The 24462-nt window shown below is 67.6% G+C and overlaps 2 protein-coding genes across 4 annotated transcripts; both read right to left on the bottom strand.

Annotated features, from left to right (window-relative positions):
- Window positions 1-18418, bottom strand: STARD3 (StAR related lipid transfer domain containing 3). 3 transcript variants are annotated; one of them, XM_035572039.2, is made up of 15 exons: window positions 17167-17259; window positions 13875-14154; window positions 11223-11300; window positions 10940-11017; window positions 10796-10849; window positions 10576-10693; window positions 9343-9441; window positions 8629-8684; window positions 7987-8079; window positions 6581-6643; window positions 5449-5544; window positions 4812-4891; window positions 4314-4418; window positions 2878-2971; window positions 1-988 (listed from the first exon to the last, which is right to left on the bottom strand). In XM_035572039.2, the coding sequence occupies exons 2-15, from the start codon at window positions 14088-14090 to the stop codon at window positions 884-886; spliced, it is 1335 nt and encodes a 444-aa protein (XP_035427932.1). In that variant the 5' UTR covers window positions 14091-14154; window positions 17167-17259; the 3' UTR covers window positions 1-883. The 3 variants fall into 3 exon arrangements, with proteins under 3 accessions (XP_035427932.1, XP_050571407.1, XP_035427933.1); XM_050715450.1 differs by lacking the exon at window positions 17167-17259 and adding an exon at window positions 18364-18418 and having other exon boundaries at window positions 378-988; XM_035572040.2 differs by lacking the exons at window positions 1-988; window positions 2878-2971 and adding an exon at window positions 4075-4139.
- Window positions 18146-22540, bottom strand: PPP1R1B (protein phosphatase 1 regulatory inhibitor subunit 1B). Its single transcript, XM_035572043.1, has 8 exons — window positions 22460-22540; window positions 21557-21617; window positions 21036-21058; window positions 20343-20418; window positions 19965-20093; window positions 19226-19291; window positions 18364-18498; window positions 18146-18246 (listed from the first exon to the last, which is right to left on the bottom strand). The coding sequence occupies exons 1-8, from the start codon at window positions 22538-22540 to the stop codon at window positions 18146-18148; spliced, it is 672 nt and encodes a 223-aa protein (XP_035427936.1).
- Window positions 22541-24462: the final 1922 nt, after the last annotated feature.

Genomic DNA, 24462 nt, shown 5'->3' with positions numbered 1-24462 from the left:
GCAGCGGGCTGCAAATAGTGCAAGGCTCTTTTATTTCGACAGCTGCCGGCCACAGGCGGCCCCCGGCACGGGCCACGGGACCCCAGGACGGTGCTGGGGGGGTGGGGGGTGGGGGGGCAGAGACCCCGTGGCTCAGCCCACGTGGGGGCTGCCGTGGGCGCTCGCCCCCCGTGCTGCAGCGCTGCCGGCGCGTGCCCCCGCGTGCGGGCGGCTGGGCGCTGCTTCCCTTTATAGCAGAGCGCGGCAGCGGCGCGCACAGGTAGAAGGGAGCCGCGCTCGCCCCCGCATCCCCCCAGGAAGGATGAGAAATCTCTGAACCGTTCCCTGCAGAGCTGCGGGCTGGGGGTGGGGGGGGTGGGGGGGGGGTAACGAGCTCAGCCAGGACCCCAGAGAGGGGGGCAGCCCCAGGGGACAGCCCCGGGGGGCCCCACGAGTCCCCACAGCGTCCCCCCCAGGGGTGAAGCCCCAGGGGAAGGAGCCCACGAGCCCTGCGGGGGCTGCGCTTTGTCCCTGTGTGCGAAGGGCACAGCCTGGCACGTGGCTGTGTCGGGACAGTGACGGGGACAGACCTGTCCTCACCCCCACAGCAGCTTTCCCCTCCCTCCCCCTTACCCCAGGGTACCAGTTCAGGAAGCCGGGGGTCCCAAGGAGCCCCCAGACCCGCCGTGTGGGGCGGGGGCAAGGCTGCACTCGGAGCAGGGCAGAGCCCGGCCGCACGGAGAGCGGGGCAGGGGTTTGGCACGTGCCAGGCCGAGGTTTCAGGGCTCTGCTCGGCGGGGAAGGAGCCGAGCACCCCGAGCAGCCTCACCCGGTGAGGTTGGTGTGGGGCAGCCCCCCCCTGGCCCGCGGCCCCCCCCGGGCCGCAGTGGGCGCGTTGTGCTGCTCAGGGCTTGCCGGACAGCTCGCTGACCCGCTGGCGGAGGTGGAAGGCAAACTCGAACATGGTGGCCGCCAGGCTCTGGTGGATGAGGTACCGGGGCAGGCGACCCTGCGAGGAAAGGAGAGGAAACAGCACGTGAGGGAGAACAGCAGCGCCATGGGCGCAGCAGCCCCCAGGGAGGTGAACCCCCCCACCCCCCCCCGGGCTCCTGCCCAGGGGTTTTGCTCCCTGCCCCAGGTGCCTCCCGGCACGAGTGCCGCAGCGGGGAGCTGCTGCTTTCAAGGAGTTTTCTCCGGGGGAGGAACTGAAACGCGTTTTGATGTCTCTAAAAAGCCCGGCACGACTCAACCCGAACCGCCTCGGCCCGTGCTCTATTATGCGAGATGCGTAAGAAAGCAAGGCCGGGCTCTGCGGGGGCAGGCAGCAGCGGCAGGGCTGGGAGCGCCGCTGGGGCTGGCAGCGGCTCCGCGCCCCACGGGGACCAGGCAGGGACGGAGAGGGGGGCACGGCCCCCGCCCGGGCACGGGACAGGAGCAGGAGAAGCCCCGGGGATGTGGCGCACGTGGGGGGCTTCCCGCAGCCCCCTTCAGCAGGGCAGGGGCTGAGGCTTCTCCTCCGAGCCCGGTGCTGTCGGGCCGGGGGCCATTTCAGGCCCCGCTCGCTCGGAGGAGAAGCTCCAGCCCAGCCACAAACACACACACACACGTGTGCAACCCTTGCCCTTCGCTGCAGGAAGGGATGAGCCATGCGCTATAAATACTGCGCCGGGGCCAAAGGAAATACCAAGGCAGCACAGGCGAGGGGTCTGGGCAGCAGCGGAGCCCTTCGGGAAGATGGTGGAAGCAGTTGACGGCCGCGTATCAAGAGCTCGGCCGGCACGGCCTCTCTCTTGCAGCAGGCAGGCAGTGGGCGAGGGCTCCCCGGCCTGGGAAGCGCAGGGAACGTCCCTCCGTGCCCAGCCCCATCCTGCACAACCAGCGGGGCTGTTTTCCCCCCGAACCAGCCCATTACGGAGGGGAGGAAGAGGCACGGGAGCCAGACCCATGAAGGAAAAACACCTCCGGCCCCAGCCCCGTGCCAAGCAGCGCCGGGGGCAGCGGGGCCGGGGTGCGGCCGCGCTCGGCTCGTCCCCGCTCTCGCTTCCCAGGCGGGGAGCTGCCAAGGCGAGCGCTTCTGCAAATCCCTTGCAGAGCATTTCACCGGGAGCGCGGTGCCTGAGCTGCTCTGTGGGAAGGGAGGGCCGTGGGAGGGGAGGGGGCCGCAGCTTTGCAGCAGAGCGCTGATGAATGGAGCCTTTGTGCTCGCTGCTGCAGCGCCGTTTCCACGTCAACCTCGGCTCGATTCAGCGGAGGAAGAAAACAGGGCAGCTCCCCCCGATGCGCCCGGCCCGGCTCCCTTCACGCTGCCTTTGTCTGGGCCACCGGCGAGGGCTCCCCGTAAATAGCTCCGGATCTGGGGCACGGCGTAGGGCCCAAGCGCCGCTCCCCGCATGCCCCACGCACCCCGCGGGGGGCTGTGTTTGTGCCGAGGTTCTGGGAGCAGGGCACGCCACGGCGAGTGATTCATCCCTCCAGAGGGTTCCGGGGAGCAGCAGGCAGCCAGACAGCACCTGACATGCCCAACTATTTCTGGTCCCCTAAGAGGATAAAAATCACCTCTTCCCCAGTCCCGCACGGAGAGGTGAAACCCGTAGCCGAGATCTCGGCCAGGTGAGGAATGGTTTCCCAGCCCCACAGCGGGGCAAATTCAGGGGGGAAAGAGGGTGCACAACCTCTGCCTGCAAAACTCAGGTCCCCTTAGGGCACCCGTTGGCAGTGGCCCGAAGCTGCACCCAGGAGAGGCTCGCAGCAGGACAGCAGCCCCCGCACTGCCCGGCTGGGAGCACCGGGCAGGTCCCCAGCAGGCGTCCCGCAGCGTGCAGGGGCTCCTGGAGGTGCCCTGCTGGGGAGGGAACACAGCCACGGCACTCGCACGTCAGCGAAGACTTGGCTTTTTACCTTCAGGTCCGTGTTTAGAATCCAGATGAAAGTGCAGACCCTGGGGTTGCTGGGGCACTTCAGCACGATGAATCCTCCGGGCCCGTTCTCACCCCTGCAGGGAAACAACAGCAGCAGCAGCACGGAGTCAGACTGGGGGAGGCTGAGGAGCCGCTCTCTGGCACGCCGGGTGCGCGGCACCGACCCTGGCTCCTGCCGCAGCACCCCCTGGCCTGGCAGCGAGGACGGGAGCCCCGCGGGGTGGGAGCAGATGCGCAGAGTGCCCGGGAAGGGATCCGGCTTGGCTGCAGGCTCACGAGCAAACACCACGAGGCAGGTTTCCCACAGGTGCCTTGGCAGCGGCGGTGCCAGGGCTGCTGCAGGGCTGCAGGCTGAGGAGCAGCCTCTGCCTCCGGACCGTGCCAGCGCGGCCGACGCCGGCACCGCAGCGCGGGGAGGTTTCAGAGGCACGGCCTGGCAGAAATGGGTGCAAACAAGCAGGTCCCAGGAAAGCCGAGCACTCAGGGAGACCGTGCTCGGTCAGGACAGGCTCAGCGCAGACAGCCTCGTCACTACAGCCCCCAGATCCTTCCTCGCACCATCTGAGCGTCTCAGAGAGGAGAGCTGTGCTTACACACACAGCCCAGATACAGATTTCCCTTCTCTGCTCAGGAACACACACTATTTTTGCTGCATACATTTGTTAAAGATTTTTCTAGGCCCTGAAGTCCCCAGCTCTTAAATAGACTGAGGCAGCTATAACGGCTCCGAGTTAAAATGTCAATTACTTTAACCAGATTATTAGGAAAAACAAAGTCAGTGCGTGAAGTGGCACAGCTGGGCCCCAGGCACCAGCGCAGACAGTAACAAGGAGTCCTTGTTTGATGAGACCAACCCCGCCGAGATCCATCACCAGCCGTGCGAAACCTTCCCTTAGGAAGCGGAGGGGCCAGAGACCTGCTGACACCCTGGGAGCCGGTCCATCCTGACGCAGCTCGTTTCACCCCCGGGACCACCTCTCGGCGCCTGCAGCCTTTAAAGTCCGTAAGCGGCTGGCTTACGAGAAGCAAAAGGCATCCGAGAGGCTCAAGGAAAGACACGGTCAGCTGTTTACTGCCCCTCAGAAATGGCAGCTGGCCCTGTTTGGGAATTAACTGTTACATAAACAGGATGCGGATCGGGTTGGGGTTTGTGCTCTTACTGGTCGGCACCTCCACTCCCCAGAGCGGAGGGAGCAGAGAGCTGGGAAACGCCCGAGCAGCGCTCAACAGCACGGAGAGTTCCTTTAACAAAGGAAGAAGAACAAGGGAAGCGAGGTTCAGCTCCACAAATAGATTAGTTTCCTGAAAACGGTGCCAGGAAGACAGCAGGGTTTTCATTTAAGTGGCTCTTTGCCCTAAGCTTAAGCAAGGCGCGTGTGTCAGATCGCAGCTCAAATAACAGGATCTGCCTCTCACCTGACATACTTGGAGAGCGGAGGCTTCAGGCTGTGCGTGGTCGACATCCCTGAGGAAATGTACCTGTCTCTTCTTCTCTCGATCCGACGCACGTTCACAAAATCCCTGTGCGAAGGAAGGGCAGTGACTGCTTTGAGATGTGCAGGGGGCTTCGAGGGAGCAAGTCACAGGCTTGGGACTGCTGGGAAAGGCTGTGGCAAAGGTACGGCAGCATATGGACGCAGCACAGCCGGCACGGTTAGCAGGGAGACAGGCTGACTGACTGGGACAGATTTGGGCTCTGAGACTCCTGCCAGAAACGGCTGGAGGAGACTTCAGGGGCTCCTTGCCTTTGGGAGCGGTACCCAGCCCCGCTCTGGGGATGCCAGGAGCTCCCAGCCTGCACACGACGACAGGGCTGGAGCCGAGCGCTCTCGCTGCGGTCGGAAGCTTCCCTCTGTGTTTTAGGAAGGTGTTTGGGGGGGGCTCAGCACAGCACAGACAGCAGGATGAACTGACCTGGGGGAAACGACACCGCCTGCGGCCCCAGCTGCTACGTCGTACGAAACGATCGTGTTGTCTTCAACCCGCTGCAAGATCTGGAAGAAAAAAAAAAAAAAAAAAGAAAAAAAAAAGAAAAAAAAGGGTTTCCTCAGACTGTGCCTGCAGGTGCCAACAGCTGGGCGATGCGGCCCCCCCTCAGAACAGCACCACGACTCAAAGCCAGCGCCTTTAGCAGCTGATGGGAGGCTCGGGGCTGGGGCCGAGCTCGTCGGCGGCGCACGCAGAGGTTCCTCTGCTGGCCCGGGGCTGCCCCTCTGCCCCTCCGGGGGGGCACAGGCGTTGCCTTCGGATCCCCGCCACACCGGCAGCGATCGCCCCAACCGCACCGAGCAGAAGCCGCCTTGGCTCGGCCGCTGGCCCAGCTCCCTGCCCACCTCGTGGGCTTTTGGACGGGCACCGCCACGCAGCTGGCTGCCGCAGAGCATTCGGACCGTACGGATGAGCGGCGGAGATTTAACGCCTCAGTGACTCTGATCCAGCTAAGCTCCAGTAGGGCCCGGGCACCGCTGACAGCCGGTGCGGGGCTGGGAAGCTCCAGCTCTCCGCTCCAAGGAGCTCCTGTGATTAAGCCATCTTTGTCCGGCACGCTCACCTGGCAAGCTGCCACCGTTCTGTTCCACAGGATCATCTTCTCGGGCTGGAGAATAACCTCCTGGTAAACTGTTTCAGCAGAGCACTGCAGGAAAGCCTGAGGACAGAGCCAGAGCAGTTAGCCAGTCCCCTGCTACACCTCGGTAAGATGATTTCTAAGGAACCCAGGGCAGATCACAAAGAACGACGGGGATAAAGCAGGAGGGCAGCGGCGAGGCTGCAGAGCCGAGGCTGTGACCCCGCTGCCGCAGCGCTCCCGTTCCCAGGGGCCTGGAGGGCACACGAGGAGTCAGAGGAAGGATCAGACCCCGGGGAAAAGCAGTCGCTGAGCTGCTGCCTCCTGGGGTCTGCGCTGGGTGGGAGGGCAAATATCTGTCTGTACCACAGACGGGCCTCGGGGCTGACCCGGGCTGGCTCCTCCACCCTCACCCTGCCTCATCAGCGATTCTGCTGCGCGTGCAATTGCTTCACAAAGTCACTGAGAAGCTGCTCTGAGCTCTAGCACGGACAACGGTCATTTCCCCACGTCCCTGTGGGACGGGGGATCTTCAGAGGCACACGGTTAACGCAGCAGAGTGGGCCCATGCAGCTTCTCCTCGTGAACACAGAGCCGCTCCGCCGGCAGCTCCTGCCAGCAAGGCAACATATGCACTGGAACAAAGAAAAGCCACCGCAGCACCGATGCTTCATTAAAGCGTGGTTTACAGCCAAGGCACTCCAGCGAGAGGGCACGGAGCACGGCACTTCCGCGCGGCTCTGCTCAATGCCAGGCAGCAGCAGACGCACGCTCAGCCCTGGTCTTGCTGGCAATTAGTTGCAATTAGCCTCCTTGGTCAGATTAGTCCTAGATGCTGGGGTTGGAAGCGAGTCTTGCAGTCACCTGCTCCCACTTCTACCAGCAGAGACTGGGGCCCAGCAGATTTGCCGGGGAGTTTGTCCGCCAGCCAAGGGGTTTTCCTGGAGAGATTCCCTAGAGCGCGCAGTGCAGTTCATCTGTCTCAAAGAGCGCTCTGCAGCCTGACCTGTCCTGCCAGGGCCAGGAGAGAGCGTGAAAGCCGAGCCGCGATGCCAAGCAGAGCAGGCTTTTTGCCTGTGCCACACGGGCTGAGGAAGCGATACGGGAAGGTTCTTACCTTTAAAATAAAGGTCTTGCCGTGGAAAGGTATTTCAAAAGTGTAAACAACGTCACCAAAGTCCTGCGCAAGAAATAAGGAAGTTACATTTACGCCGGCAAAATAAAATTAGCTGCTTCTACCTGGGCTAAAGCCTGCTGGTCTATGAGCACTGTGCTACGGCGGCAGGATCCGGCCCGCTCCCGTGCCACGCAGGACCACCCCCGGCCCCGAACCGTGCCCGCTCCCCCAGGCCAGGCAGCCAGCCCCACGACAGGAAGGACACCCAGCACATTTCAGATGCCCATGCACAAATTTCCATAAACAAAACAACATCCAGAGAGGCAGCAGTGATGAGACAGGAAAAGAATCCAGCCCGTGCCAGGCTGCAAACTCCGTTTCAAGGTCAAATTCTCTTTGTAGCAAGCTACCAGCACCAGTGCAAGAGAAAGGGCTTGGTTTGCCAGCACTGCTGTTGTTACCTACATCTGAGAAGAGACTCCCTGGAGGGGCTGGGGATGGACAGATGATAACCTTTCATCATTAGCCCTGTGTTAAACTCTGATTAGGCTATTTAAATCCATCCCCCTTTGGATAAAGAAAACAATCTGCCCAGCTAGTTTGGCATCAAACAATGGATCACTTGACAGGGGAATTTTAAACACCAGATGAGACTGCAGTTTGCAGGACTCTCACCCCAGCCACGTCAGGAGCCCACAAGCAGAAAGCAAGGTTGGTTTTAGGGCGCAGAGACAGGGCACCTTCCACTCCACGCTTTGGGCAGAGCAAGGAGCTCTAGATACCCCAGCAAACCCCGCTGTAGCTCAGGGAATAAACCCGTGAGGTGGGGAAACGGGCAGGGCTCCCCGGTTCACCCTCTGCCTCCCACAAGGTCGCTGTCCTGGGGACGGGGACAGGCACAGGGCCTTGGGGTGGGCCAGCAGGAGCAGCCTGTGCCCCACACGCTCCTGCTCCCCCTTGGCTCACAGCAACCCCAACTCGGCCGGAGCCTCCCCAGACCCCAGCACGCTCCTAAAAACACCCTGCTCTGCAGCAAGAGCGAAAGCAGCAGCGCCAGGACCCTGGGTGCTGCACGTGGCCGGCACGGCACGGCTCTGCTCCTCCCCGCCACAGCTCTGCGCCCCCCCCGCCTACCAAAGGTGAGTTGTCCGCCCCTGCCCGCCCGCTGTCGAGAGGGAGGAGTGACGGGCTCTCTCCTGTCAAACGGGAAGGCAATTAAACGTCTAATTAAATAAGAGGGGATTTTACATTTAACTGAACTGGAATAGATTCCTAATTCAATCAGGTAATTGTAACGCTTGTTAATTTTTCATGTCGCAAGGAGGTTTCAAAAGCCTCGTTTGTCCTCCAGTTTTTGCTAAGCCATCCGTGCTTGCTGCCGGGCAGCGGGGCGGGGGGACACTTGCATTGTTTTTCTCGAACTTCCAGTTCTCCTCCTGCGCCAGGATTTGGTCCACAACTTCCATCGCCTCTTTGCCTTGCCGGACGTATTCTTTCTCCTAGGAGAGAAGGGAATATTTCACTCGTGGGGCTTGCAGAGAGCCCAAAGCGTGCGTGCAAGGCTTGCTACCCACCTCCCAGGGCTAGCAGAGGGAAGCGGGCAACCTCCCACCACCACACCGCAGCAATCTCTTCGTTCAGGTCACAGAGGCCTCGTTTTGGAGCTCGAAGTCACGCTCCCCGCCCTGGCTCGCATCCACACGCCAGCTGCGCCTACCAGCGAGCCTCCTGCCTTGGCGCAAGGGCTTCCAGCAAGCCGAGGGCTGCGAGGAGCGCAGAGCTTCCTCCTGCGGGGGCGCCGGGGCTGGAGCTGAGCAGCAGCAGCACCACTTGGAAGGCAGCACCCAGAGGCCTGTGCCCAGGCAGACCTCGGGGAGGTGCGAGACCACCCTGCTAGCTAGGGGAGGACGGCCGAGGCGATGCCCTCGTGGTGTGTGACCACGTAACCAGGGGGGAGAGGGAGAGGCAGAGCCAGAATCACGCCCCCAGAGCAAAGGCTGCGAAACGAGGGACAGGAAGGAGGGGCAGGAGCGTCCGCCTCTAGTTACCTGCGCTGTCAACGCCTTCCTCCCCAGACCTTCCTCGTCCGACTCGTTGTCCGACCCTAGGGGGAAGCACACAATTAACACACGCATAACGAAGATCCCACGTGAACAATCTCCCCCTGACCTTCCCGTGGAGCAGACAGCGTCCGATCCCTGCTGTCAGCGGGTGCGACCCCAGCGCAGCCCGGGTCCTGCCTCCCCCAAAACGTGGCCGGCTGCCAGGGGCGGCTCTGCTCCCCGGCTGGGTGCCAGCGACACCGGGACAACTGCTCCGGCTGACGTCCTGCCGAGCTGGGCAGGTCTCGGAGCAGCACGAGGCGGTGTCAGGGCAGTGGCGGTGGCACAGGGCAGCGCCACAGGGCAGTGGCACACTGTCATCTCTGCCCCTCACCTGCTGGTGGCGATTTGCCCCCATGCCCTCATCCCGAGGGCGAGGTTTTTCGAGCGCAGCTCATGAGCATTAAATCCCAAGACCACAAAACTCTCCGGCTTCCCACGGAGCCGAAGCCAGGCGCGCGGGGCTGAGCGCCACCCCGCGCCGCCCATGGCACCGAGACAGCGGGGCCGTGTCTGCACTGCCCGGGCACGGGGCAAGGAGAAGTGGCCGGATTTGCAGCGTCAGCTCTCGGAGGCGCTGCCACGGGCCGGGCTAACGAGGCAGAGCTCGGCGAGAGGGGCGAGGAGCCCCCGAGCGACGCGGCGGGGAGCACACCTTACCTGCGAAGGACTCCGGCGGGGAGTAGAACTGCCCGTCCGAAAGGGCTCCGGGGTAGAGCAGGGGCCCGCGGGCGGCCGCAGCCTGGGCTGCCAGGTACCCTGGGGACCAGAGCGGGTCTCACACACCGTGCCCCGTGCTTCAGCCCCAAGGGGGCTGGGGGCCCTGTCTGTCCCCCCCACCACCACCACCACCAGCCCAGCTCTCCCCAGACGGCCTCCCAGCCACTTTCTGCCAGACACAGCTGCTCGGCTCGCGCTGCCACCAGCCAGCCCACGAGCCTTTCAGCTCCTATTGCCTCATCTTTTGTTGGAGACATTTTATCCGCACGGAGATCAATGGGCTCTTTTGCCTGTCAAATCCAAAGGCGATTAAGCGTCTAATTAAATAAGAGCTTCCCCTGGAAGCAATTTGGAACCCGAGCCTAATCCAATAGAGGCATTAAACACTTGATCATTTTTCATCTTAAAGCCTCCTTGCAAGACCCAAACATCCTCTGGTGTTTTCCAGTCACTCGGTGCATTTCTGACCCAGTCTCGCTCGACAAATACCTCTCAGTTTACGTGCCGCTTCCCAGTCCTCTTACGTCAGAGAAGCCTGGGAGAAGGACGAGCTGCTTTTGCTGTAATAGGGCAGCTGCACCACCCCAAACCCAGCACCCGCTCCCTAGAAGGGCCCTTGGAAGCGACAGGCGCCCTGCCGTGCGCGGGAATTCGTACAGCATTAGGTCAGAAAAACTCGGTCTCAGTTTAGTCTGACCTCAGTGGCTAGAGACTGTCAAATTTCACACACCGTAACCCACGCTGCACCCCTGTAATGTATCTTCGAGTGAAGCATTCCTCTCCGAAGGTCTCCAGCCCAGATCTGAAGACAGATACCAGGAGCTGGAGAGTCCCACAGTCCGCCTGGCATTTGTCCCACTGTTTCAAAACATTTTCACTGATGCGGAGGTGAGCTCTGTTTCCAATACGTCTGGCTTCGGTATCCAGACATTGGGGAATTTGGCATGTATTTCTCCTCTCAATTAAAAGATGCTTTTTATAATCTGGTATTTTCTTCCCCTGAAGGGACTTGTATACCATCACAGAACTGAGTCAGGCACTTACCGTCACAGCCAGCCTGGAGATCACTTCTCCATAAATGTCATATCTGTCAAGGTGCTGCCAAAGCAGCAGAAACCCCAGGCCTGGTAGCCTGATCTGCCAGCTCCTACCAGAGAAGGGCAAAATACTTACATCGTTCCTCTTCTGCTTCCTGAGATAGGACTTTAAAATCCAGGAACCAGGTCTCTAGCCAAGCAATGACGAACGAGACGATAGGAAGCAGATAGCCGAACGCCCCTTTGGTCAGAAGCTGAGTGGAAGAAAGCAAAAGCCACAGGGAGTTTACACAAAATGGCGAACGGCAGCATCAAGCAATCACAAAGCAATCCCCCGTGAGCCCAAGGAAACCAACCTCGGAGAGGATGACCTTCACAATCAGGAAGGCACTGGAGACCAACGTAGTGACCTGGAAAATAAAATCACGCACCTCAGATCCCTGCAAACCCTCGGCAGAGAGCGTAGCCTGAAAACAGGAAAGCAGGAACTGCCTCCTTACCGCTATGACCCACCAGTGGCGCAGCCTTACGATCGCATAGGCCAGCAGCAGCACAAAAAATCGGAAGAAAGCCAAGACCTTTGAAAACAAAAAGCCGTCAAGGCGAGCCAGCGTCCTCGTCCCCGTGCCAGGCACTGGGAGGATGCAGCCCCCCGAGGACCTCGCCACCCAGATGGGGCCAGAGGTGCAACAGGACGGGCTGGGACGCTGCGACCTCCCAGCTCTGCAGACCCCAGCCCCAGCCCACGGCCTCCCCGCCCCGAGCTGTCGCTGGGATACTCACAAATATGTCGAAGAAAGAGGTCTTAAAATTGTACTCGATGATTTCACTCTCCAAGTTCTTCTCGATGCCATCCTTGGTCTGGAGAGGAGACAGGAAAGGAGACAGCTATCGAGTGCGCTGATAAGGAAATAACGATAGGAAGAAGGCGGCCGAGCGGTGCCCGGAGGTTAGCGCCGGGTCGGGTTATGCGCCAGGCATGCGAACGCGCCACGCAGGCACGGGGCCACGGGGGGACGCAGCAGCCCATTTCACCCCCTGCTTCATGCCGAGGGGAGCCAGGGCCGGAGCAGCTCACGGCGACATGCAACACTTCGGGGGGGGGGGGCAGGGGGGAGCTTTCTACAAAGGAAAAGCTGCCCGCTGGCTCCATGGCTCCGGCTGTTTGGGAGGAAGCCCCGAGCAAGCGGACAGCTCCAGGAAGCGCTCGGCACCGTCAGCCACGCGCTGGGCAGAGCTGCTCCCACAGCCGGACGCCCGAAGCGTCCCTCCTGTGAGGTCGCTCGGCAGCGCGGTGGAATTTAAGCTGCAATCGTCCTCTTTGTGCAGAACCCCTCGGCGTTCCTCCAGGCCAGCCCGTGGGCCGGGGGGAAAGCGGGAGGAGACGGCCGCGGACACGCAGAAACGCGAGGAAATCCGAAAGAGGCAAAGCCACGGCCTCTGCTGTCGTACCCGGGTGTGGAAAAAGCTCACAGAAGAGCTCTCTTGCCTCACCCCGAGACAATCTGGGGCTCGACAGCCTCGGTGCTTCTGACACCATAAATCCTGCTCTCAGGAGCTTGGGCTGGCTGTTTACGAGGAAGCGGATGGCTCAGGTAACTGGAACAAATGCTTCACCTTTAGGCTATTGGTTTGAACGCAGCCCAGCTGGCCGGGACGCCGGTGCACGCTGGCAGCTGTTTGATGATCTGCGAGAAACAAGGCGGTGGATCTCAGGCCAGTTCTTGGCAGCCTGGTGCCCTGGCACCCTCTCGTCAGACAGTCCAAGGACAGACGAGGCAGCCGTCGGGAAGTGGTCCCTCTAGGTCAGGCCGGTGCTTAATATTCGGGGGGGGGGGGGGTGGGGGGCAGCGGCTCTGCACGGCTGCTTCAGCTGACGGGGGGCTACGGGGCTCGTGCCAGGCAGCTTTGCCGAAAAGCCTCTCCCCAACGCCACCGCTCCGACAGGAGGCATTGCAGGAGGAGAATAAAGGGCACAGCGAAGGCTTTGGGTCACGATTTCTGGGAGGTGTTTTGGATTAAACGCACGCCACTGCCCTGAGCAAGCGAGAAGAATTGCTGGAGGCACCTCTTTGTCTCTGCGAGCAGCGAGCTCGCAGAATCGCCGCTCGCAGGAGGCAGACATTTAATGAGGGCCAATTCGCTCGGCTTATCTCGCAGCGAGGGAAACCATTTGATAAAAAAAGCATTAGTCACGATATAAACTCATTGCTCTTCATAACTAGGCAAATAAGCCATCCTAATAGCCTTAAATATGCAGCACCTCGGCTCAGGGCCCAAATATCACCAGTTAGTCACTCGTTAACGGCTACCTGCGAGACACGCGCTCAGCATCACCCTGACGACCGCGCTGCCAGGGCATTTCCCCAGGGCTGGAGGTTTTGATTCGCGGGCAAGCACCGCTCCGGAGAGCCCTGAGGACAGCAGCAGGAGGCTGGGGTCCAGGCCGGGTGCTGGGCACCGTCGGCATCGCAGGAATGCCGGCCCCGAGCTGCCGTGGGGGGGTCCCTGCGGGCGCTCAGCACCGCGGCCACGGGGCGAGGGAGCCGCCGGCCGAAGCCATCTGTTACGTGCAGACACCGCGGGAGATAAGCGGGAGAGAGATAAGGGGCGCTGAGCGAGCGCAGGACCCAGCGCTGATAAAGGAAGGCCAGGCACCGGGCGGGCTGCCTGCGGGAGCGGCGGGCTCTTATCTCTTCATCTCGCCTCCCTGCTCCCGTCGCTCCGCGGCAGGACACGCGGTGCCTGCAACCCGAAACCCAGCGCCCGCGGGGCCCCGGCCAGTCAGGGCCGGTTGGGAGAGAAAAAGACACAGCCCAGGGAGCAACTTTGACCTGCCGGGGCTGAAGTAAAATAAGCCGGGTCTTCCTCGGGCGACGCGGCGAGCCAACGCGGCACCTTGCGCCGGCCGCTCCGGGGAGGACGAAGGCCCGGCGGCGCCTTTGAGGCAGGAGGGCAGCACCTCCGGCGTCCGGAGGCTGAGATTAGCAGCAGGGACCAAAGCTCAAAGCCCTTTTTGTCCCGTGCCCAGCAGCCGGGCGGGGGGAGGAAGGTCCGCACCCCCCTCGTCACCCCCGCGAGGCAGGGCAGGCGGCGGAGCCGGCAGCTGCTTGGCAAACGCCGCAGGCGAGGGGAGCGGGGGAGAAATTCGGCCGACCCTGCCGCTGCCGCGGGCGCCAGATCTCGTTACGGGACAGCACCCGGCCTGACACGCGCGGTGTTAACGACCCCGGGCAGCCACAACAGGGCCCGGGCGCAGGAAAGGAGCGCGGGGCCGCGGCTCGCGCTGATTTTCAGCGGAGCGCCGGGAAGAGCAAACAAAGACTTGGCCCGGGACTTGTGGCAGGGAGCGACTAACGCAGGAGGAACCGGCTTCACAACAGCACTCGGACTCGGGAGAGGAAAGGCCCCGGGCGTTCGTTTCGCCCAACTTACGTTCAGTTCGATGATCCACAGCAAGGAGATGAAGAGCAGGTCGAAGGTGACGAAGAGGCAGAAGGTCCTCCTCACGTCCGAGATGGCTTTCCTCTTCTCCGGGGACAAGTAGCAGTAGGGGGAGAGGCCCTGGCTGTGGGACAGCGAGGTGCTGATGGACGCGATGGCGGGGAGGCTCCGTTCCAGGTCGTGCTGCAGCTCCCTCGGCTTGCTCATCCTCGGCCCAAGCAGCTCGGGTCCTACGTCAGCCGGGGCCGCATCTGCGAGGGGCCGGCGTCACCTGCGGGGGAGGGGGGGGGGGGCAACGGGGGGGGGACCCGCGGGGTCAGGGGGAGCAGCAGCGAGTCCCCGCGCCCGGAGCTGTGCTGAGAGCACAGAGAGGAAGCGGGCGCTCGATGCCCCCCTCTGCGGGCGCGCGTTCCCAGCACCCCGTCAGCCGGAGGCTGCCTCTTCCACGTCACTCCTGGGTGAAAGGAACCCAGGCGCCTTTTAGGTTGCCGCCGAGCCTCCCTCGCAGGGCAGAGCTCGCCCTGGGCTCGCGCCCCGCACCAGCAGGGCCCCGTCCCTCCCGCGTGCTGCCGGGGGGAGAAGGATCGCCCCCCCCAACGCTCCCACCCTGCAGCACCCCCCCACACACACACACGCCCGCCACCCCAGGACACGCTGCAGGCGCGGGGAGAGCCAAGCCAGCAGCTCCAGCGCGTGGCCGGAGGCGAGCGGAGGGTGGCAAACGCCACGGGGCCGCCGTTCGCCCCGGTGCTGGCGGTGCCGGGCACGCGGCGGCCCCGCGAGCGGCTCGGGGGCGAGCGAGGCGTCGAGGCTGACGCGCGGTCAGGCGGCCGTCGTGCTAAAACGTTTCCCTCCCGTCAGCGGCGCGCGAGGAGGCCGCTCTCAGCGGGGCGGCCAAGCAGGGAGGGAGGTGCCGGGGCTGGGCACGGCGGGGGCCGCCCTGAGCCACGGCCACGGCACCGGGACGAACGTCCCCCGGGGGACGCCCGTGCTCGGGGTGCTTTGCCTCGGAGCAGCGGGGGCGGGAGCTGCCCTGCTCCCTCGGGGACCCGAGCGAGGCGAGGTCCGGCTGCAGCACGCCTCGCTCGGGGCCAGGGGGCTGCAGCCGGGTAAAAAAGCCCCAGGACGGTGCCCAAAGCTGCAGGAAAGGGGGGCAGAGGGGCTGCCACGTCCCACCGGGACGGCCGCAGGGCCGCCCCGCACGCGGCCCCACGGAAACCACGACCCCGGGGCCCTCGGGGAGCGCCGGGGCCGCGCCGCCAGGGCCCCGCGGAGGAGCCGAGGCCGCGTCACTTCGGATGAGCCGCCCCGAGCCCGTCTCGCAGCGAGAGGCGCTCGGGACATCTGTGGGCGCTGAATAATGCATCGCCTCGCGGGCGCCTGCCGCCTGCTCCGCGGCGCAGCGGCGGCCACGCTCCCCGCTCAGACAGCGCTTTGCACTTAGGCAGCCCCCCCCCCCCCCCCCAGCCCCCCCCCCGGCTTCAGAGCTCTTTAGGATCACCCCGAGAGACGCCCGGCCCCGATCCCCGGCTGCTGCACGGCGACAGGGACGTCCCCAGCTCCCGCGGCCGGCCTGAAGCCATCGGAACTCAGCCGCTCCAAAACCCCCCCGGACCGTTCCCAGGCAGCTCGCCGGGCGAGGGCTGAAGGCACTTCGGAAGCTCGCCTGTCCCGAAGCTCCCGGGGGGGCGTTGGTGCGGAGGGTTCAGCCCCCCCCCCAGGGGAAGGCCGGCGGGACGGAGAGGCCTCTCGCAGGAATATTTCCAGCCCAGACCGGGGCCGATCCCTCAGGGAGCTCAGCGCAAGGAGCAGCAGCACCGGGGGCTGGCTCCACGCGCCCCTCGCGGGGTGCCGGGGGAATCATCGAGCTCCCCGCACCCCAAGTTGTGCTCCCGGCCCCCCCCCGCCCCCCGGCCCCGACCCCAAGCCCCTCGCCAGCGGGCTGATGCCACGGCTTCCCGTCTGCAGCCTCCCCACCCCGCGACACCGCTTCTCCTTCCCTGCTCGCGCCTTCCCGGCCGACGGGACGGCCCCGCAGCCAGCCCCCCCCCGCTCCTCGGGGAGCTCCGCGGGCACGGCGCCTGCCGAGGGCTGCGGGTGCCCGACCGGGGTTTGGGGGGGGGGGGAGGGGGGGGGGGCCAACGCGCGGCCGAGCATGCCGGGGGCAGGGACCTCTTTAAACCCGGCACCTTCCCCCCGGTTCTGCCACGGGGCAGGGCAGAGCGGCCCCGAGCCCCCCAGATCCCCGCTCCTCTTCCTCCCCCCCCCTCCTCCTCCTCCTCCCGGGGGGGGCTCTGCAGCACCCGGTGCAGCCCGGCTGTGAGCAGAGCCCCCAGGGGCGCTCCCAAGAACTCGGCCGTGGGGCAAGCGCGTTGTGAGCGCCCCTCAAAGCGCCCAGGGACACCCACGCAACCCCCCCCCGGCCCCCCCCCCCCCCCAGGAGCCCCAACTCCCCTCAGCTGCTGCCCGGGGAGGGGCTGAGCCAGCCCCAGGGCCTCACCCTGCCTCCGCTCAGCCCGGGAGCCGGCCTCAACATCTGGGAGGGCTCCGGCCCCCGGGGAGCAGCTCGAGACCCCCCCCCCCCCCCCCAATGGCTCGAGCCCCCCCCGCCACGAGCTCCAGGCCTTGCCCGTGTGCGTGCACGGGGCACCGAGGGGCTGCGGCGGCACCACGAGCCCTGCCGGCCCCCGGGACCACCGGGGGGGGGGGGGGGGGAGGGCACGGCACAGCAGCAGCAAGGAGCACGGGGGGAAAAAATCCGCCCTGGGGGGCTGGGAACGGCCCCCCGGGGCGGGGGGGGGGGTCACCGGGCGTTGGGGGCACGGGGCCTGCCCGGTTCCCGTCCTCCTGCCGGTTGCCGGGGCACCGGGGCTGGTACCGGCGGCACGGGATGGGGGGAGGAGGGGGAGGGGGGGGGGAGGACACGGGGGGACACCGCAGCCCCACGGGGCCGGTCCCGTGCCCGCAGCCCCGGGGTGCCGGTGTTGGCGCGGGGGGGGGGGGGGGGGGTACGAACGGAGCCGGGGGGAGCCCCAGGCCCGGGGCCGGTACCGGGGGGTGGTTGGGGGGTGGGTGAGGCCCGGCCCCGGGCGGCCGCGCTCCCACCGGGGTGGGCCCGAGCGCGGGGACACGACCCCCACCGGCGGCCTCCGCGGGGGAGGGCCCGGTACCGGCGCCGGTGGTGGCTCCGCTCCGGCTCCGGCCCCGGTCCCGGCCCCGTTTCCCTCCCGGTCCCGGTCCCTTCCCGGTCCCTTCCCGCCCCGGTCCCGGTCCCGCCCCGTACCTGCAGCCGCCCGCGGCCAGGCCCCGCCGGAAGCAGACCCCAGCGCGAGCCGCTTCCGGCCCCGCCGCCACCTCTGACCCCGGAAGCGAACGCGCGGCCTTGCTCGGGGGGGGCGCTGAACGGAGCCGGGCGGGGGCGAAACCATTGGGGGGGGGGGGGAAGGAAGAGCCCATTCCGCAGTGCGCGCGGGGGGGAGGCTGGGGGGAGCCCCGCGCCCCCCCTGGAGCCCCCCAAGTCCCCCGAGCCCCCCCGAGCCCCCAGCGCCCCGTAACCCCCCTCTGAGCCCCCCCAGGCGCCCCGTGAACCACCCCGAACCCCTCCAAGCCCCCCCCCGAGCCCCTCAGCACCCCCCAAACCCCCCCGAACCCCCCCAGGTGCCCCCCAAAGCCCCCCGAACCCCCCCCCCCCGAGCCCCTCAGCACCCCCCAAACCCCCCCGAACCCCCTCAGGCTCCCCCCAAGCTCCCCCTGAACCCCCCCCCGACCCCCCCCAGCGCCCCCCAAACCCCCTTGTGAACCCCCCCGAGACCCCAGACCGCCCCCCAAGCCGCCTCCGAAGCCCCCCGAGCCCCCCCCCCCCCCGAGCCCCCCCCCCAAGCCGCTCGGTGCCGCTCCGTACAGCTCAGCTTTATTGGGGGGGGGGCGCAGGCGGCGCTGGAAGCGAGCTCGGGGGGGGGGGGGGCACAGGGGGCACGGGGGAGGCCGCAGGGCCCTGCCCCACGAAGCCCCCCCCCTCCTCCAGCCTCCCCCCCGGACCCCTCCTGAGCGAGGGGGGCTCCGGGGGGGGGGGGGGCAGCGTGGGGGGGGTCGTGGGACGGGGGGGGGGGGCACGGCGCAGGCGAAGCGCAGGCAACGACGGGCGGCCAGGCCGGGGGGGGGGGGGTGTGCTCCGGGTGGGGGCTTGCGGAGCGATGCAAGGGCGGCTTGACCCCCCCGGGGGGGTCATCGGCGGCCCGGGGGGGGGGCGGTGGGCTGCGCGGCTAGCTGGTGCCCGGCGGGAAGGTGGGCGAGGGGCGCTCGGTGCCGGCGGGGCGCGGGGGGGCCTCGGCGAAGCCCACGTGTCGCCGCTCCTTGCTGGCGTCTGGGGACGGCGGCAGGGGGTCAGCACTGGGGGGGGGCCGGGGGGGGTGGTGGGGGGGGGGTGTCCCGTGGGTGTGGGAGCTGTGGGACCCCCCCCTCCCCCCCCCCCAGCCCGTACCGCTGCCGTCCTCCGGCTCCTCCTCGTCACCCTCCTCGGCCCCCTCGGGGTCCTCGGGGATGTCGGAGACGCTGAGCGCCTTCAGGTCCTCCCCGCGCTCGTCGATGCCGCCGGCGAAGGACACCTTCTGGCCCCCTGAGGCAGCGGGACGGTGGCCAACGCGGGACGGGGACGGGGACGGGGTGGCCCGCTGGGGGGCACGGGGACGGCCCCGGCCCCAAATCCCCGCGGGGCATCTCGGAGCCCCGTCCCCGTGGCGTTCTCCGCCCTGCGGGGTCCCTGTCCCCGATGGTGGCCCCGTCCCTGTCCCCATTTCTAAAGCATCCCCGTCCCCGCAGTGTCCCCGTCCCCGCAGTGTCCCCGTCCCCGCAGTGTCCCCGTCCCTGAGGTGGCCTCACCCACATCCCCATCCCCACCGGGTCCCCATCCCCGCAGTGCCCCCCAGCGCCGTGGTTTCCCCGTCCCCATCCCCGCGGTGTGGCCCCATCCCGGCAGCGCCCACGTCCCCGCGATGTTCCCATCCCTGCGGGGTCACAGTCCCCGCGGTGGCCCCCATCTCCAGTCCCTGTCCCCGCTTCTGTCCCCATCTCCACACGTGTCCCCATCCCCGCAGTGTCCCAGACCCCGCAATTTCTCCGTCCCTGTCCCCATCCCCAGTGTCCCCATCCCCAGTTTCCCCGACCCCAAAGTTTCTCTGTCCCCGTCCCCACGGTGTCCCTGTCCCCGTCCCCGTCCCCACGGTGTCCCTGTCCCCGCAATTTCTCCGTCCCTGTCCCCGTCCCCATCCCCACAGTGTCCCTGTCCCCCCAGTTTCTCCGTCCCCCTCCCCACGATGTCCCCGTCCCCGCGGTGCCCCCGTTACCTTTCCTCTTGTGCGCCTTGGTGGCAGGGAAGATGCTGCGCTCGGCTCGGACCTGGCTCCCCAGGGCTTCTCGGGGGGGGGGGGGAGCAATGAGGCGGGGGCAGAGGGGGCACGGGGCCCCCCCACAGCCGGCACAAAGGGGGGGGCCCCGGCTGGGGTCAGCACGGCCCCAGGGGCCAGCAGGGGACAGAGATGCTCCCCGGTGGGGACACCGTGACCTCACCCCCCCCCCCCCCCCCACGTGCCCACACCGCAGCCGGCAGCACCCAGCCCCGTGTCCCCACATCCCTGTGTCCCCCCCATCCCTGTGTCCCCCCCCGTCCCTGTGTCCCCTCACGTCCCTGTGTCCCCCCTATCCCCGTGTCCCCTCTCCATTCCTGTGTCCCCCCTCTGTCCCCATTTCTCCATGTCCCCCCCGTCCCAATGTCCCCACATCCTTGTGTCCCCCTCATCCCTGCGTCCCCCCCATCCCTGTGTCCCCCCCCATCCCTGTGTCCCCCCCATCCCTGTGTCCCCCCCCATCCCTGTGTCCCCCCCCGTCCCCGTGTCCCCCCCCATCCGTGTCCCCTCTCCATTCCTGTGTCCCCCCTCTGTCCCCATTTCCCCATGTCCCCCCCCGTCCCTGTGTCCCCCCCATCCCTGTGTCCCCCCTCCATCCCCATGTCCCCACATCCCCACGTGCCCCCCACATCCCCATGTGCCCCCCCCGTCCCCGTGTCCTCCCCCCCCCCCCAGTCACCAGGCTCGAGGGCGCTGTCGGGGTCGCAGGCGCGGGCCAGCTCGTGGTCCCCGTCGTCGGCCTCTCCGTCCGAGCTGTCCCCCCCGGCCAGGCCGCTCTCCAGGTGGGACTGCACGATGCGCTGCATCGCTGCCGAGGCACCCGCGTCAGCACCCGCCGTGCTACTGGGAGCACTGGGAGCACTGGGAGCACTGGGGTCTCCCACAGGGCAGCGCCGGGAGAGCCATAGCAGGGCAGCGTGCCCGGGCTGCCGCCGTGTGCCCGCCGTGCCTCAGTTTCCCCGTTCTGACAGCACCGGCCTGGGGGCTCAGCCAGCCCCGGGGGCAGCCCCAAGTGTCCCCCCCCACCCCGGGGGGCCCGGTCCCTGGGGGACGGTACCTTTGAGCGAGGGCGGCGTGTAGGCACACGGGTTGTTCCTCTTTGGTTTCAGCAGGCAGCCCTCGCCGGAGGCTCGCTGCGGGGCAGAGCGGCCCGGCGGTGTCAGGGACAGGGACACGGCCAGCCCCGCGCTGGGGACAGCCGTGGTCCTGCACCCCGTGCGAGCTGGGTGCCGTGGGGGGGGGGGGTCTCGCCATGGGGACCCCGGGATGAACCCCCCCCCCCCAGGGTTGGTGACACTTTGACGGGGGCCCCACAATGGGGACCTGGGATGGGACCCCCTGGGACAGGGACCCTACAATGGGGATCCCGTTATGGGGACCCGAGGCTGAACCCCCCAGCGGTGAGGATCCCACAATAGGGACCCCGATGCGGTGTCCCTGTGATGCTGCACCAGGAGCTGGGGGGGGTCAGCGACGAGGACCTGAGCCCCGCGGGGTCCCCGTGTCACCCCACACTTTGCACAGCCTGACCCCGGTCCCCATCCCCACGTCCCCGTCCCCACAGCGCCGTTCGCCCGTCCCCGGGGCCAGGAGGAGGCAGGGAACCGATAAGCACCGGGACCGGGACGGGACGGGGCGGCAGCGCCACGATAACCCCGTGGTGCCCGCGCCACGGCCGTACCGGGGAGCACGGGGGCGGGCAGGGGGCTCCCACGGGGCCGGGGCTCCCATGGGGCCGGCACCCACTCACCTGGTAGGGCAGGGACTCGTCCTCTGCGTCCGCGGCGCCGGGAGAGAGCGGGTGAGCAGGATGGGTGCTGGAGCCAGCACCCCCTGCCCACCCCGTGGCCCCTGTCCTGTCCCTGCCACCCCATCCCGTGTGTGACCCCCGTCCCCTCCCTGCCACCACGTCCCAGACCCGCCACCCCATACCAGAGGCGACACCGCGCCCCGTACCCGCCACCAGGTCCCATCCCTGCCACCGCGTCCCACCTCTGCCTCCACGTCCCTTCCCTGCCACCCCATCCACCTGGGAATTGTGTCCCCTCCCGGCCACCTCGTCCCATCCCGGGCGCCTCGTCCTGGCCACCTCGTCCCGTCCTGGCCACCTCGTCCATCCCGGGCGCCTCGTCCTGGCCACCTCGTCCCATCTCTGCCACCTCGTCCCATCCCAACCACCTCGTCCCGTCCCTGGACCAGCCCCCTGCTGTCCCCAGAGCCACCCCTGCCCCGTCCCGTCCCCAGCCGGGCGCCATCCCCGTCCTGGCTCACCTGGGGACGAGTGCTCGGAGAGCTGGAAGAGCATGGCAGGCGTGGGCCTGCGCCGGCGGATCTGGGGCACAGCGGGCGTCACCGGCCGGCCCGGGGGTCCCCTCGCCCCCTGCCCGGTGCCCCGGGGCTGAGGACCCCCGTGTCCCCCACCCCAGCGGGGTGCTCAGCAGCGTGGGGCAGGGGACAGGCGCGGTGCCCCACGGAGGGGCCGTGTCCCCATCGCAGGGTCCTCTTGCTGTCCCCAACCTCCCCCCCCGGTCCCTCGCAGCCCCCCCCCTGCCCTGCACAGCTCCGGGTCCGGGGCGCGCAGGAGCCGTGTCCTGGGGACGTCCCCTTGGGCTGGGCAGAGCCTTGCTGTCCCCTGCCGTGTCCTGTCCCTGCGTCCCAGCCCTTCCCTCCTGTGCCGTCCCCGTCCCATTCCTGTCCCCTCAGTCCCAGCCCTTCCCTCCTGTCCCGTTCCCGGTTCCCGTCCCCGTCCTGCCCCGTCCCCCCGCACAACTCTCCCTCTGCACAAACCCGCGCACCTCGGAGCGCTCCCGTCCTCTCCCTGTCCCATCCCGTCCCCCGATCCGCTCCTGTCCCCTCCGTCCCTCCCATCCCATCCCATCCCCACCCTCCTGTCCCCAAGTCCTGTCCCCTCCAGTCCCCCTTGTCCTGCTCTCCCTCTCCCATCCCTCCCCTCCTGTCCCACGCTGTCCCCATCCCGTCCCCTTCACGGCTCTCCCCCGCCGGCACCCAGCTCCCCCGGCACCTTGGGACACCCCCGTCCCTCCGTGGGACCCCCACCAACACCAGCACCACGGGCACCCCGGGGTCCCTCAGCACCCCAGGGTCACCGGGCGCGCGGTGCCACGCCGTGGCGCGGGGGACACCGGCGTGACCCCGCTGCCACCCTGCCCTCACCATCTCCACGGCGCGGGGGTCCAGCTGGCTGGGGGGCGCCGGCACCGAGAACTGGATCTTCTTGCGGTCCTTGGGGTCCATGGCCTCGGCCGCGGGGTCTCTGCCGCTGCTGCCCGGTGCCGCACGGGAGTTCGGCTGCGCCCGGGCTCGGCACGGCGAGGACTGAACGGCGGGAGGTGGGGAAGGCAGAGCCGGCGAGGAGGAGGAGGAGGAGGAGGAAGGAGAGGGAGGGAGGACACGTCTCCTACCAGCACGCTGAATTATTCATCCCCCGGGCAGGGGGGCCGAGGCCGCGGATAATGAGCCCTCGGGGAGCTTCGGGGAGCCCGCGAGGGGGGCTCGAGCCCGCGGGGGCCCCTTAACCCGTTCCTCTCCGGGGGGGCCCCAACCACGGTGGCCGTGGGGGCCGGGCCGGGGCTGGTGGCAGCCACAGGAGTCCCCGATAGCCGGTGCCTCAGTTTCCCTGCAGGGCAAGGGGGGCATCGGGGCAGCCCGGGCGGGGGGGACAAAGCAGGGCACGGCCTCGGGGCTGCCACGCGGCACGGGGACAGCCAGCCCGGGACAGGATCTGCCTGGGGGGCAACCGTGGGGGACGGACCCTGCAGGCACGGTGGGGACACGGGACCCCAAAACGTCCCGTCCTCCTTGTGCTGGGGGGCCCCGTGCTGCCACCAGCCGTGGCCCTGGGGTGTCACGGAGGCAGGGGACCGCGCCGCCACCCCAAGCCATACCTGGCTCTGCCCCAGCAGGTTTCCCCACGGAAAATTCCACCAAACCCCAAACTTCCCTCCTGGAAGAGCAGCAGGGGGTGAATCCGCCCGGCCCCCGTTCCCACACCTCCACGTATAAAAACCCGGGTGACTTTGGCCGGGCCGTGGGAGCGGGGACGCACCCACCCCTGGCACGGCTCCAGCCACCGGCGAGGTCCCGGCCGGCCCCGTGCCCACGCGGTCGGTGCCCGGCGCTGCACGTGGCGGGCTCTGCCCCCGGCCCCGCACGGGACAGCCGCTGGCAGCCGGACCTCGCCCACGGGACACCGGGGCCGTCCTGGCCGGGGCCAGGGGCCAGGCGGTGCCGTTGGCGCTGAGGAAGGCGGCGCTGGCGCGGAGCGAGGAAGGGGGGTGCCGGGTGCTGGCTCCAGCCCCCGGATCTCCCGGTGCTCCAACGGCTGCGGGTGGCTGCGGGCCAGGAGCCGTGGCTGGAGCAAAATATTTACCCGAGTGGCACGGTGCCACGGAGCAGCCTCCCGCCCGCCCAGCCCCGTACGGCCCCGTACGGCCCCGTGCACCCGCACCCAGGTGCAAACAGCCCCCTGCGTCCCCGTGGCCGTGGGCTGTGGGGGCCGAGCCCCTGCGTGGGCACAGCCCAGGGAAGGATGGTGCGGAGAGGGGTGGCGGGGGGGTGAAGCTGGGCTCCCATGGCTGCCCCGTGCCAGGTGCCGGGCCCCGAGCATCGTCCCCGTCCCCATCCCCGTGTGGGACCCGCGGTCGTTATGGCAACAGGTCCCCGGGCTCCTTCCCGCTGCCGTTCCCACTCCTCCCGCACGCGAAGGCGCGGAGCGAGGGGGTGGCCGGGTCCCCTCCCCGCGCTGCGGCAGCGTGAGCACCCACGGGCCCCGGGAACAGCCCCCGGGAATGGCCCCCGCCTGCGCCCACGCGGCCCCGTGGCACGGCCGGGCTGGGTGCAGGGGTGCGCCGGTGGTCGTGGCACCGGCACCGTGCCGGGGAGGGGACGCGGTGCCCCAGCCCCTGCCCCAACACCGTGCCACGACCTGGCGATGGACGTGGCCCCGCTCTTGTGGGGTCGGCCTCGGCCAGGCCCTGCAGGCACCCAGGCCGCTGCCGTGCTGTGCCGTGCCGTGCCGTGCCGTGCCGTGCCATGCCGTGCCGTGCCGTGCCGTGCCATGCTGCGGGGGCTGCAGCTCCTCACGGCAGCGAATCCTCCTGCAGAGAAAGTAAAAATAGCAGCAGCAGGGCTCGGGGAAGCGGCGCTCGGCCCCCAGC

Source organism: Cygnus atratus, chromosome 25 (genome assembly GCF_013377495.2).
Source record: "Cygnus atratus isolate AKBS03 ecotype Queensland, Australia chromosome 25, CAtr_DNAZoo_HiC_assembly, whole genome shotgun sequence".
Taxonomy (NCBI): Eukaryota; Metazoa; Chordata; class Aves; order Anseriformes; family Anatidae; genus Cygnus; species Cygnus atratus.
The sequence above is the reverse complement of the archived record's forward strand: the minus strand, read 5'-3'. Positions and strand labels throughout refer to the sequence as shown.